Source organism: Maylandia zebra, linkage group LG23 (assembly GCF_041146795.1).
Source record: "Maylandia zebra isolate NMK-2024a linkage group LG23, Mzebra_GT3a, whole genome shotgun sequence".
Lineage (NCBI taxonomy): Eukaryota > Metazoa > Chordata > Actinopteri > Cichliformes > Cichlidae > Maylandia > Maylandia zebra.
The window spans coordinates 34,892,221-34,906,939 of record NC_135188.1 but is presented as its reverse complement, the minus strand read 5'-3'; the positions used below and the strand labels follow the sequence as shown (position 1 = coordinate 34,906,939).

The 14,719-nt window shown below is 40.2% G+C and overlaps 1 protein-coding gene across 7 annotated transcripts in view; it reads right to left on the bottom strand.

The window, feature by feature from the left end:
• zranb3 (zinc finger, RAN-binding domain containing 3) overlaps positions 1 to 14,719 on the bottom strand; it is a 122,100-nt gene that overhangs the window by 97,890 nt on the left and 9,491 nt on the right. For all 7 annotated transcript variants that reach the window (XM_076880354.1, XM_076880353.1, XM_076880357.1 and 4 more), the window contains exons 3-5: positions 7,514 to 7,532; positions 7,070 to 7,248; positions 3,326 to 3,557 (exon numbers count right to left, since the gene is read on the bottom strand). In XM_076880354.1, the coding sequence (XP_076736469.1) occupies positions 3,326 to 3,557; positions 7,070 to 7,248; positions 7,514 to 7,532 (430 nt within the window). The remainder of the gene's footprint in view (positions 1 to 3,325; positions 3,558 to 7,069; positions 7,249 to 7,513; positions 7,533 to 14,719) is intronic.

Below are 14,719 nucleotides of genomic sequence, written 5' to 3'. Positions count from 1 at the left end.
TGACTGCAGGTAAAGAGCGTGTTTATATCACAGGTTGCAACAAAGCTCACAGAATATTCACGTGATGTGTATGTGTAAGTGTGTGTGCAAACATCAAGGCTGCTGTTTGAATGCACACCATCCCTGTCAGTTTTCCAGTATATGCAGCAATTTCTCAAGTAATGACAGTTAATCGTCAGCAGCTACACTGACGAGCCTTATTCTAAATTCAGCACTTGTTCACCGGGAGCTTTGCATCCCCCCTCACGCCACTGATATAATAGGTGGGAGGAATGAGGGCACATCATGAACGGTGCAGCATGCCCTGAGCTGTGTGCTAACTCGATGTCAGAGCCACAGTGAGTAATGATGGCAGTGAGGAGACTGGCACAGAGGCAGGGACAGGGCTTATCAGGTTTATGCTGTGGATGATAAAATGTTATATTCAGTTTCAGATTCTAGTGGCAGGGAGAAGGAAGGAGAGATGATATCTAAAAACTAACCTCACCACTGCAGGCGGGCAATGGCAAAGACAGGATAGCATGTGTCACGCACACACACGCCGAAGTCTATAACACACATGCGCGTGCACTTTTTCGATGATACACCTTCTCGAGATTACTTGCGAGTACTAACTTTACTTCGTTTTGGAATTAATTATCCGCCTGAATTTCATCAGTTAATTATCATGATCGGGTCTAGGCAATAATTAAGTTTCCCTCAAAGCAACGTGGCAGTTAGATGACAGTGCGAGCCAAGCAGAGTCCCGCATAAATAGTTTAGCATATATTAGTTTAGCATATATTAGTCAGGAGGTTGATTATTAGCTCACTGATAATGAAGCTTCTATATATGAACTGCTAAATATTTATATATGAAGCCTCTTTGATAGGAATTTATTAGAAATAATGTTGGTAATCTTTTATATTATTTCTTCAACACATCAAATGAAAAATAAGCAATGAATTGATTCTACTAACGTACGTGTGTGTGTGTGTGTGTGTGTGTGTGTGTGTGTGTGTGTGTGTGTGTGTGTGAATGCTGACATGTCACTCTTTGAACCACAGAGATCGACCTCTTTTGTTGTTCAAAATCTAATATCAGCATCAGTAAGCGAACATGTTCCTTCATTAGTGTAAACACACACACACACACACACACACACACACACACACTGTAATTGAGTCAAATGTGTATTAATCCACAGCTGAAAATAGTCCCCCGTGATACTAACATTTCTTTTCCTTTTAAAACATAAAAACACATATTTATTATGTTTTTAAAAACATACAATGTGGAGTAAGCAAGTCTTAGCAATAACAAGTCAATGTAACAAATTTGGGGACTTTAACTGATAATTACTAATAAAATATTAAGTAAAAAAATACTAATATGATGCAATACATTATTTATGTTGAAGATGGAGCAGTTTGGGTTTTTTTTAAAGTTGGGTAGAGGTTTCAATTTCTGACCGTCTCCTGTTTGGTTTGAGGTGGGTGGGTGTGGCTCAGCTGGAACATAGTGATGTCAGAAATTAAACTGCACCAATAGGCAGAGACCAACACACACACTCCCAGCAAAGCAGATTATCTTTTTATTTTTTAAATTTGAACTGTATAAATAGTGTCTCTGAATGTTTAATATACTCTTCATCATTGATTTTTTTCAATTTTACAGACAGATGTTTTTCTGGGTCTTTAACCTCCTAGGACCTGGTGTCCACATATGTGGACATCACATTTTGGGACGTCTAGACCAAAATACTTAATTTTTCTCTACAAGGGCCTGATATGCACTCAAGAGGACATTATGCTGCCACTGTTCTATCAAAATTTGAAACAAATGTCCTCATATGTGGATCTCATCTTTCTCAAAAACAAAAATTAGGTAAAAAAAAATCTGGTAATTCTTTGTTTTTACATTATTTAGGTCCCAATCAGCCCAAATAGCAAAGAAAAATTAAAAATGCATGCCATGAAAGAGCTCGGGTCTTAGGCGGTGCCTCTTCTTAGTTTCTCCACTGTGGTGTTATTTAACATATCCTTTACATAAATGTGCAGAGCACTTTGGAAACCTGTTTAGAAGAAAAGACCTTAATAAATAAAGTTGTAATGTTTTTAATATGCAGCACAGACATTCGGGTGGGGAAAAAAAACTTAAATAAGATACACCGCAGGTTACGAATAATTATGGGGCCTCTGTGTATGTGCGTGGGTGGGTGCGTGTGGTTGTGTGTGCACTGAAGGAAACAGCTATCACAATTAGGCTGTTCTGTACGGTGTGCTAAAACAAATTATTCTTAAATGTTGCACTGAAATTGCAAAAAGGAAGGAAAAAAGGGGTAAAATCTTTACAGAAGATGATGAGAATTAGCTAATAAACACATGAACTTTCATCAATTATTCATTAAGCCAACATCATGACTATTTAAGCAACACAAACACAGTAAAAGCTAAGAGTTACTCTGCTCCCGAAGCTGCAGAAGATGACTGGAAGAATTGTGGGAAGTTTAAAATGCCTAAACACACAGCTGTATCGGAGTACAGCGGGCACACGGTGTTTGTTATTGATACTGTATTGTCTCTTCACATTGAGACAGTGAAAGGATTTTCTATTCACGACGTCTTCTTCATCTTCCTTAGCTGCAGTGATGGAATATGGCTGTAATCTACAGCTTCAATATAACATATATAAAAACGATATAATAAATCATTATGGAGAGGGGATTGGCTCAGCCGCTCTCCAAACACCATTGTCCTGTGAACAGCCCTTCTTATTGTCTTGAAATTCAATAGTCCGCCCCTCCTCCTGTGCGTTTCTTTTTATTACTTGTCTCATTTATTGCGGTGCAGTGTCTCTTCATATCGGGCTTTGTAAATGAAGTTTTTGCAACAAAGGTTATTGAAATAAGACCACGGGATCCTGGAGGATAAGTGACGCCGGAGAGAGTTAATTGGCTTTTTGAATGTCGGATCCGAGCGTAGCCTGCTCTAGAGCAAGTTACCATGGCGATCTACCTGCGCTGCACAGTGGAGCACCTTTGTGAGCAGCTAGAGCTGAGCCCCGAGCTGGCCTGCTAATCTCTCCTCACAAGTGTGGGCTCAGGATTCCTTTATAAAAATCCATCTGTTCCAAATCTACCGAATGCAGCCTTCTCTATTTAGCCACACTGCTCCCTCCTCTTCAGCTCTGTGTTTAATTTTTCATTAAAAATTCAAAGCAGGGTTTGAAGGAACTTTGAATCTGCCGTGTCATTTGGTGAGAAAACAAAACAGCTTACTCCAGTTAAATTTGTATCCTTTCCCCTGAGGCGTCATTAAATTACCATTTAATCAAGTTTTATTACCTCCTCAGGTCGACCCAGAGCAGGGGTACCGGTGAGCAGGATGGCGCGCTTGGCGCTCTGAATGAGAGGAACGAGAATCTTCGTCCGCGCTGCGTTCCTGGATTTGAGATAATGCGACTCGTCCACCACCACCACGGCAAACCTTTGCCCGCTCAGTGCCTCCACCAGGGGGCGTGCATCTGTGGTGAGTAGGCCATAGCCCAGGACCGTCACTTTACTGCTACCAATGCCACTGAAAGGATAACAGCATACACATAAAAGACCAATAAAAAGAGTCACTTCTTTTAATGGTTTTTGTTAAACCAGTAGTGTGAAACCAATACAATAATGGGAGACAGAGATAGCTAACAATAGCCAAAGTAAAACGGGTAAAACCAGTGAACTTTAGATTCAAAATGAATAATGTGTTTATTACAATGTGTATCTGTAAACTACCTGCGATTGTGACACAAGAAACAAGAATATTATCAGGTTTCTATGGTTACAGTGAAACTAGTAACTCTGTGCTTGCTGTTTGTGCTTTTTCAATGATTGCTGTGTAACTGTTTTATTGACAATAAGCCTCATAAAAAGACCAAAACCAACAGTCTGTTATACCATCTCATTGCTTAGAAATAGCCCAGAATTTATCCTTTTTAAAAAATGTTTTTTATAAAAAAAGTTTATTTAAAGAAATGCTCCAAAATCTTAGTAACTGACTTTTTGTATATGTGGAGGGGCTAAAGGCTAACTAACAACTGACTGTACATTGTAGCCTCTAAAAGCTAATGAAAGCTTTAGACGTTAAGCTTGGGCCACATGATCTAAATTGTATTTAGTTAAAGATTTCCTCAAGTAGCTTCAAATGAAAGAGCTACAAAGTAAGAGCCAAAGATACATTTAGCATTTATATTGGAGCGTCAAACATTTGAGGATTAGTATCCAAATATTTTACTTAAGTGTTATATATAAGATTGTGTCCAATTATTAGCACGACAGGTTTAAATCAAAGGTGTTGTAGCACCTGTCAAGAGTATTTCTGTATGGATTAGATATGATTTCTGAGCCTTCCTCTCAAACCTACTGCATCCATAAGTGAAAGTAATTCTACAATGAAAAATAACAGACACGTAGTTTTTTAAGGCTTTAAAGTTTTGCAACTGTTTAGCCACAATATAATGTGTGTAAAAAACACACGTGTCACTCATTGTTTTTAGCTGTATGGTACAAATAAAATATGATGTTTTTGACCTTGGGTACACCAACAGTACTTAGAGTATTAATTTATTTATCTAGTGCCAATTTATGGGTGATTTTCATGGAGTTTGTTGGCGATGAGTATATCACTGTAGCTTTTGAAGAAGCCCCCTTTAAAAGTAGTAAACGTGTAGTTTACAGCTTACAGTCAGGATTGTATACACACTCGACACCTGCTTAAATGTTCGGGTGTTATTGACTTGGCAACTGAGCCCTTAAGGTAAAGCAAACCAAGCTGTTTAAAAGAGCCTATGGACTTAAATACGTGTCAAGACACACACACACACACACACACACACACACACACACACACACACACACACACACACACACACACACACACACAAACCTTTCATCCGTCTCCTTTTTTACGGCTTCATAGCAATTTCTATATTTTTCAGCTATGGTAGGTGCAGCTCTGACACGGGTACACAGGCACAGATAAACAAACAAACAAACACACAGGCGACATTCAGCTGCATGAAACTCAATAATGATCTCTGAGAAATCAAAAACATTTCCAGCATCTGTCAAGCTTTAATTCTTTGACTTCGCCACACACGCAGGCGCTCACAGACACACATTTCCAAGCTGAAATAAACCTAAGGTGCCATTCATGTTCTACAAAGGCACAAGTGAGTCAAAATACCGAGAGGAGGTGCTGCATAATTTTTTCTTGCCTCCTCGTTCAGTCATTAACACATCCAGTTCAAGGACACGTTTTCCCCAGAAGGCTTTCACAACCTCTTTGCACCTCATCTGTGATGCTGGGAGTGTCCCCCCCCCCCATCTAATCCAAGTCACAACTATAGAAAGTTTATGTCATTCAAAAATTAGAAAGAAAAAAAAACTAGGGGAAAGTTGAGAAGATGAAAAAGTAGATGTTTTCTAAGCTTATATGCAACATTAATCCACAATACAGAAACCTGAATCAGTGCAAACAAAATGAAGCACGTTCCAGCACCAGCATTTTTCCTTCCTGCGTGGGAAAAAATAAATAAATAAAATAAATTCAGCTCTTGTTCAATATCGCAGACGTCGCCTTGACATGATTTGTCTGTCAGTGCTGTCAAACATCGGCCCCTGCTGGCTCTTGACACCAGGGGACACTTTGAGATTAATTTATCGTGCCCAGCTTTGCCGTCTATCACGCTGCCTCCGCTTCACACAGTGTGACCGTGAACATTCGCGCTTTTATTACGTCTTTTTAGAGTAAATGATTAGCAGAGGGCCGGAGAGAAGAAGTCGTAACAAGAGATGTTAGATGCTGCTGTGCAGCTTACTGTAAGGGCAACGACGCTTTAAATTCAAGTAATGGCTGCCGCCGTCCACTCGCACAATATTTTGCATGGATATTATGAGTACTGAAGAGACCCTGAGTGAGCTTCTACACAGGAAAACCAAAGTTATCGGTGGAAACATGATTAGTTTACCATTAAATGTATTAGCAGCAGACATTCTTTTTTTGGGGGGTTTGAAACCAGAGAATTGATAATAAATTATATTCTATAAAATCAAACTACAAGTCTTTCTTTTAGAGTTACTTACATGTGTTAAAAAAGGAAGGAAACAGCTGCCCAAAATTCCTGTGTATGTTCTATCAAAGGATTATCAGCTGAAGCTGAACTAAAGTCAGGCCGTACCTTCATGCAGTACCACTTTGTGCCACAGCATGGTGTATTGAGTCAATATATTTAACCAGTCAAGCGTGATGTTTGCTTATAAATGTATTGTGCAATTTAATTAAAAAAAAAACAAACAAAACTCACACTGATGGTGTTGAAGTCAAGAACTCACAAATTCTCATGTATCAAATATGATACACTTGGCGTTACAGGGTTCAAAAACAGTACCTTTAAGTACCTTTATGTGATTTTTAAGCCAGTATCGAGCTTCCCTTCTGCAACGCTCTGTAAACGAGACAGCATCGAATAATGTGCACGCTAAGTCACACCACAAAACAAACAAAAAATTAATAATTCACCATCTATCCAGAATTTCACAACCACGGCAGCAGTAATGTGCAGTTTGATGCTACAAACTGCTGCTTTAATAATAAGCCGTTAAGCTACTGTAGTCTTTGTCATTGTGACAATATTAGCCTTTGATTTGGAGTAGAACAAATTGCTTATTCTATATTTAGGAGATCATTCAACTTGATCTTAAAAATACATTTTAATAAGGACCTGCTCCACCTGTTGAGCGCTATTTGTGAACAGTTGGGAGCATTTAAGAATTAAGAGAGAGAGATCAGCCTTCAGGATGTGGTGGAGACCAAAAATAGACAGAAACTCAATTTGATTTCTAGTTTTGCTGTTAAATGTAAACAAGCAGCTATTGTGTTTAGAGCTTTAGTTTAATAAAACAGTCAAACCAGCTTTAAGAACGTCAGAAGAGTCAAAACCAAAATTTAGTCCCAGTAAAACCAGACACTAAGAGGCTGACATGAGTATGGAGGTGATTTTTAGGGATGAAGGTCAAACGGGGTAATGTGGTGCGATGACCTACATGGTGTGGCTCTTGTTCTCCACCAAATTGATGTCTCCAGGCTGCAGCTCGGGGATCCACCTCTCCAGCTCTTCGATCCAGGGGTACTTGAGGGACGAGGGCACCACCACCAGGAGGGGCCACTCCTGCCTGAAGGTGTACGCCACTGCGATGGCCTGCACGGTCTTCCCGAGACCCATCTGGGCCCACCAAACAACAACACATGGCGAATGGGGAGAAAAACAAGTCAATTGTGCACTGACTCTGTGGCAAATTGCATATGACGGCTGAGCTGATGTGAGGCCCAAGAGTAATAAGGTCTCAGAATGATTCTAGTGTCAAAACCGATTAAGCACGTGGGAGTGCAGCAGAGGGCTGACAAATTAATTTGGAAGGCATGCAGCAAACTCTCAGGTTCTTTTTTTTGGAAAATAGATTTCCTGAGCCAGCGTTGTGTGTGCTTACCTCATCGGCAATCATACATCTGTAAAACAAAAGGAAAAACTTTATCAGACAGGTTTCACACTTTGTAGAGAAGGTAATGGCTTCTATATATGACAGACGTTATAGTTTACATATAAAGACATCAGGTCCTCCAACTAGAGAGAATCATTACAGAAGCCTTAATAACCTGCAGTCACACCCCAACGTCTCAGACTTTTGTGGGTCATGTACACAAAGTAAAAGTTAACATAAACCAACAGCAAGGATTTCTGGACATACAACAAAACTAAAACTACTAATGTACGTCTGCAGGACTTCTTGCTATTCAATATTTATGTTGTTGTTTCTGTCGAGTTTGAGATACTGCATCTAATGCAGCAGAGTACCTTTGCAGACCACAATGTTTATGTATTTGGGTTCATTCAGTTCCTAAAAACAACAAAAAAAAACCCCTCGCTGACTGCTGTAGAAGCCGGTGTTTCACTCTCTGTCTCGTAGGCAGCAACAAATTTAATTCAGGTCAATTCATTGGGGAGAACTTGAGCATTTTTATTTCTATTGAGTAGTGTTATTTGGGATTTATGGTCCCGCATTGGTGCCTGTTTGTCTAACTCTTTGGCTATGCGGGGACAGGGACTGTGGGAATTCAACCAACAGTCCTTCAAAAAGCCAACGGATATGACGATACACGTAAGTAGAATTCTGATTGGTTGAAGAGTTGACTTGAAGAGGAAAGTGAGTCATGGAGCATACCCCAAAGGAGAAGAAGCAAGCTCTATACTGTAAGTCTATAAATAATAGAAGCCATCAGATCAGTATTTTTTGGTAAAAATGTTGGTATACACCCGCCCCCAACAATATATGGCAAAGTCCCCGACGAATACGGGCACATTATTACTGTAGCACAAATACAACATACGTGATTCATTCCTATATTTTTGCCATCTACTTTACAGTGTAGAACTCACACAGTGTGCGTGAAAATAAGTGCAATGTAAGAGGAAAGCTTTAAAATGTAACCGTTAACATTTAAATGCATTTAAAAAAATTATACTTCTTTTCCAAACATGAGTGTTACACTACAATCATGGAAGAGCTTTTGGCTCGGTACATTCTCGGGGAGAATGCAGCATTATGACTAACAAGAGCTGAAAAAAATAATCAATTAATCCCATTAGTCAGTCTACGGAAAATGGGCAGCTGCTATGACAATGAATTAATCATTTAATTATCAATCAAAAATAGCTGATTTACTGGTTGCTTATCATTAGGGTCCTAATGTTGTTTACATCTGAAATCCAAGCTTTTTATGGAGGGGGAGATGAGCCATGACTGAACCTATGAACGCTCACCTAACGTGGCTCTCTCATATGACATTGTTTAGCAACCGAACTATGTTATGGATTAACAGATATATCTGCCAAATACCTGTAATCGGTCATTATTACCCCTGATGTGGTTAGCTGGGATTAGTTGATATTTACTGTCACATCAATTCTGATGACTAAATGGAAAAAATAATGAGTTGAAGAGTTAGTAAGTAGATTTTATTTATTTAGGACATTTGTAAAATCCTAAAATTCAAATGACACACATTCACATTACATTAATAAATATCAAAGAAACAACCTATTGCAGAGATCAGCAAAAAAAAAGGTCATAAAGCAGCTGAGGTTTGTCTGAGGTCACTTGGGAGGTCATCCCAGAGTCTTGGTGCAACACCAGCAAAGGCACGACTCTCTTTTGAAATAAGCTTTGACCACCTGGTGGGGAAGAGTGATGGGGAAGCAGACTTCAACGATCTCCAGGGAGTGTAACACAAGACCATTTAAGGCTTTAAACACAAACAGCGCTGCTTTATGCTCCGTCCTGTAATGCACGGGAAGCCGATGCAAGGCTGTCAATGCTGGAGTAATGTAAGCTCTCTTTTTTGTCCCAGTCAATTATCTTACTAAGGCTCTTTGAATTATAAGTTAGCTAGAGATGACTAACTCTAGTACACAGTGCGTTACAGTAGTCCAGTCTAGGTGTACTAAAAGATTGCATAGCCTTTGACAACTCTGTCGACAGCATTTATTAGTTTGTCAAGTTTCAAATTTGTGTCAAAGAAAAAATGCTGCTGAAAACGGTATAGAGTACTGAGTATTTCCTAGTTTAAATTCAGGTATTGTGATAACTTTTTCTGGAAGTATTTTGCATTTAGGACAAACGATGTTAACCGAGAAGAAATCACATGCAATGAGTTCTGCAGACTTACTCAACTGACTGAAAACACACCACAAACTGATGATTCGTGTGTGAAGGCCAAGAAAAGCGATGACTGCCAACATTAATTGTCCAACGACTCACACAGCCATAAAAGCGAGCCAGCGCACGTCAGCGCACCCATCCAGCTCACAAACACGCGCCGAAATCACCAACGCAATCACCAGAACGCATCTCCGCTAAAACACAGCGAGTAATGAAGGCTTTGGGAAAATAGTCAGTAAGAAAGACTTTTAGGAGATGCACTCAGGCCATCACAGTGTAAAGAATAATAGTGACAAATAATTGTGATAATCACGTTGATCATAACTGTGCAGCCCTGCTTACTATCTAGTCTTCCATTCATGCCGCACATTGTAAGGTACAATGAGAGCGCGACACAGTCCTTGGCTCAAGTTGTCGCTGTGGAAAAAGTGCAACTAGATCAACCTCTGGTTCTCCCTGCCCAGTGGGTTTGGGCCCATTGTCGTGACCTTGCCTATTCATAAATGCTTCCAACATCATGTCAGAGCAAACAGTGCGACGGAGCGGCTCTGAATGCCTCAGACACGTCTCTCATTATTCTTTCTCCTCCTCCCTCTCTTCCTCTCCCCATCTCCGCCCCATTTCTCTCTTTCAGCTGAGGAACATGATTAATGTGCACCTTGCCACTGGTGGTTTTTCTAATTGCCAGCACACCGGCCCAGTCAGCGCAATGCACACACACACACACACACACACACACAGTGTCACACCAAGCGTCTGTGAAAAATGCACACAATAGACATGCAAAAATACACACCAGACACACACACGAACAAAAAGAAGCGAACACATATATGGATACAGTATATGTGCTCGCGCATCCAGCCGCCCACACACACACGCACACACACACACACAGGAGAGGCAGTGCAGCTGGGGCAGGTGCTTGCCATTTCTCAACACATTAATCATCCTCCTTTAAATAACCTGAGTGTCGTCTTGACGGTTTGAGACTGCGAGCATGCTGCAGTGCTGTTGCCTGACGACGGCACGCTCTCCGTCACAGCACCTTTCTAATGTTATCTCTGAAACCCACAAGCCCCAAAGTGTCAGGAAACGGGCTCCGGTGCCTCCCAAGCTGGCAGTGATGATTTGATGACTTTGACCTCTGCGCGGTGAGGCACGGTGCGGGCTCGGCGTGTAACCCCAATCTTCCAAAGCCCCGTTAAGGCTCTCTTCTGAGGACTGGACCTGTGCTGCTCTCTGGTCAGTGGAGAAAACTGCTCACGAGGTTAGACGCTGGATAAAAAGCTGACTTAAAGGGTGCTTCAGAATGGGATCACTCTGATTGCGCACACAGTTACGGGCTCATAGTGCAGTCTTGCTCTATAGTGTGAATCAAAACAAAGCAGGAAATGTTGAAGCAGGTTCTCACATGTTTTGATAGCATCTATGCCTTGAAAAAGGATATTATAAACCTTAGTTAAACAAAGAAATGTTCAGCTTTTGCTCCCGGCTTTTTTGTGCTCACAAAAAACTGTCAGAAAGCCCTTTTAGTTCTCTTCTTTCCCCACAAGGGAGAAAAATCTAATTACAAAAAAACAAAGCTAGTGTTTCCCAAAGTAATCATAATGTTTTGCTGTTTTTATTGTAGATTTTTAATATCACTACACCTCTGCTGAACTATGGTTTTTATATTCTGTTTTCAGCCACTTCCAGAAAGAAAGGAAGAAGCAGCAGACAGAAAAATAATCACATTTAAAACAGCAATGACCTCTAAAGATGCCGTTCTTCAGGAGCTCTGATTACAGATAATAGTTTCTGTTCATCATATAAAAACAACAAGGACTGAAAGAATACTGTGCAGCATTTGAGAAGAAATAACATGATTTTCTTGTTGAAATTGAAAGGTTGCTCATTTCCGGATGTCCAGAGGTTTTGCTGCTACATTCTTATTATTGAGGATGTAAGAATCCTGCACGGCAGAAAAAGCCTCCTTCTGCTAACCAGACTCAAAGTGAGGGTCTGACCTTTGGCCAGGCAGTCACCCCCACCACCGCAATCAAATGACCTCGGTCCTCTTTTATTGAGTGATGAAAGAAATCTTAGTTTCATCCATGATTCAGGTTTAAAATGCATAAACAAATCAGCTCAGTTATCAGTACTGGCATTTTCCATTTCAGATAACTTGCACAATTACCGTCATCAAAAGTATAGTCAGTCGGCCATTTTTAGCCTGAAGTTGTTCAAAAACGCAGCAGCCAAACTTTCTTGCTGCTACCAAGAAGCGAGCCCATGGCTGTGCTGTACTGGCAGTTTTGTCGTTGCTTTTAAAACACGGCACGAGCTGTCGCCAGGACCAAACTGGATGGAGCATTTTCATTCCTCGGCCCTAAACTGTTGAACAGTTTGGGATCCGCAATTAGACTTTTCACTCTCTTGATGTTTTTTAAACCTCTGTTCTTCTCCTCAGTCTCCTAATGATCGTCATGGAGCCGTTCCTGACTCTGTATATTGTGCTCATTTCAATAAACACCTTTCTCCTTATTTATAGTGTTTTAAATCACATGTGTCTAATCTCACTGTAAATCCCTTTGGTTAGAGCAGCTCTTGCTTTTAAACGCACGCTATAAATAAAAGACTTGATTTCATAACTGCTAGCTAAAGTTAGCCAACTTTCATCTGCTGACGCTTTAATGTTTACATATGTGCTATGGCCAATGCTAGCTTTTGCCACACATTTACATTCTCTTCATTTCAGGACAAAATATCACAGCTGAATGATGTTCACAAACTGATATCGGGTCATGTGAAGACAGATGCTGCTTTTGGGTTTGAAAGTTAAACTATGGACATATTCAAACTTGGTGAACATGGTCACAGGTGAATCTGTGCAACTTAATTTCATTAACTTTTATTAAGATGTACTCGATTTTATAACTTTGCACTTTGCAACTGCCAGTCTCTTGCCACACATTAAATATAATATGTTCCTTTTATGGTCTGTAGGTGTAGGCGTGCTCTTACATTATGAACTTCATTTTTTTTTGTTATGTTTAATCATAATCTTTTTCTTCTCCTGAGTCTATTACATTACATAAAGTATATGAATGCACTGTAAGTTTGGCCATAACAACGCATTTATTCTTAAAACGTTATCAAATGATTAAGTGAACGTATTGTTTATGTTTCAATGTGTTAAGTGTTTCTCAAAAAAAATAAAAGTATTTTCTCAAATACACAAATTGAACCCAGCAGGCTGGAACATTTATTTACGATGTGCCACCTCCGCACTTTGTTTCTATAAAAACCTCTTTACATCCTGGATGGATACGGTCCAAACAATAGAAAGTTACCTATTAAGGCGACAGGTTACTAATGGTGGGTGAAATTTTTCATGCTGTTTAATGAAATGCATCCCCTGCTGCTTTCACAAAACAAAATCTATCCTATTATATTGATAAAAAAAATTATAGCAAATTTCATGCCTTATTAGGAAGAAATGGAATTTAGAGCACCTTAGGAAGCAAATATGAAAACTAGTTTTTTATTTATAAGGGAGATACAGGACCCAGTCACTCCCTTTAGATTACTGCTAAGACGTGTCAAAAAACAGTCTAATTAATAAATTGCTGCGTCATATTATGGCAAATGCAAAGCTTGATGCATACTAGAAAACAAAAGTAAGTATGATGAACTGCGAAGGCATTCAGGAGACAAAAGGTTGTGATGTTTAAATGATGTTTGCTTTATCACCTGTATGTTTGATTTGGCAAAGCCTTAACCATGCCTATCTGAATGACAAAGGAACTGCTGCAGCGCTACTTTAAACTTTGAAACTTTTTTATTCAGTTTCATTTATGTAACACTAAATCACATCAGCAGCTACCTCAAGGTGCTTTATACTGTAAATTAAAGACCCTACAATAATACAGAGAAAACCTCCTCTATCAGACAACCCACTATGAGCAAGCATTTGGTGACAGTGGGAATGAAAAACTCCCTTTGAACAGGAAGAAATTTGTTGTCATTTGCTCCCCTTGCTAGTAGCAGTAGCGGTCTGGACTTTCCTTTGCCTCCAGAGCCTCAATCTCTTTCCTCAGAGATCCTGGCCCATGGTGACATGATCACACAGCTGCTGCAGATTTGTCAGCTGCACATATTTGATGCAAGTCTCCTTTTCCTTCAAATCCATTGCTGAATTGAGATTTGGTAATTGTGGAGGCCATTTGAGTACAATGAACTTATCATCATGTTCGACAAAGCAGTTCGAAATGATCTGAGCTTTGTGACGTGGCACCTGGAAGCAGCCATCATGGATACACCAATAGCGGTCGTTTTCCATTACGCTACAACAAAGCAGGATGTGGAAACGACGGTATACCTGCTGCTCAGTGTATGACTTTCTCTCAGACTTGGGGACTATGGTGTTGTTTTTTGTGTAGCCATTTCCCTTGTTGGCAGGTTTCAAAAGTGGCAGTGCCGATATTCGCAAAGCGGATGCTCCCACGACTCATTGAGTGACGGCACTGACTACCCAATTATGGCATGCAGTCTGTTGACGTCACATTTTCAGATCACCTCAGATGGAATCCTAGGTACCTTAAAAGTACCAGGTACTTCCTCCTAATGGAAAAGCCTAAAAACCATGTTGAGCCATGCCAACCCAAGAAGGTACTAGTGGAAAAGGGTTATATGGTTGTAAAGGGATGGACATGGTCACCAACAATTCTCGGGTAGGCGGTGTCACTTAAGCATGTCAGTTGTTTTCAATGGGCCCAAAGTGCGCCAAGAAAATATCCCCCACACCACCACCTGAACCAGCACTACAACAAAGGATGGATTCACTGCACATGTCCAAACCATCTCTGACTTTATCCCCAAACCACTCAACCTGAGTTATCCGACTGCTCTCTTGCTGCCTCCTAACACACCTTCTCCCTCTTCAGCCAATAGTAGCAGTGGAGGCAGTTATTTTTAACCTGGGCCCAGACTGTT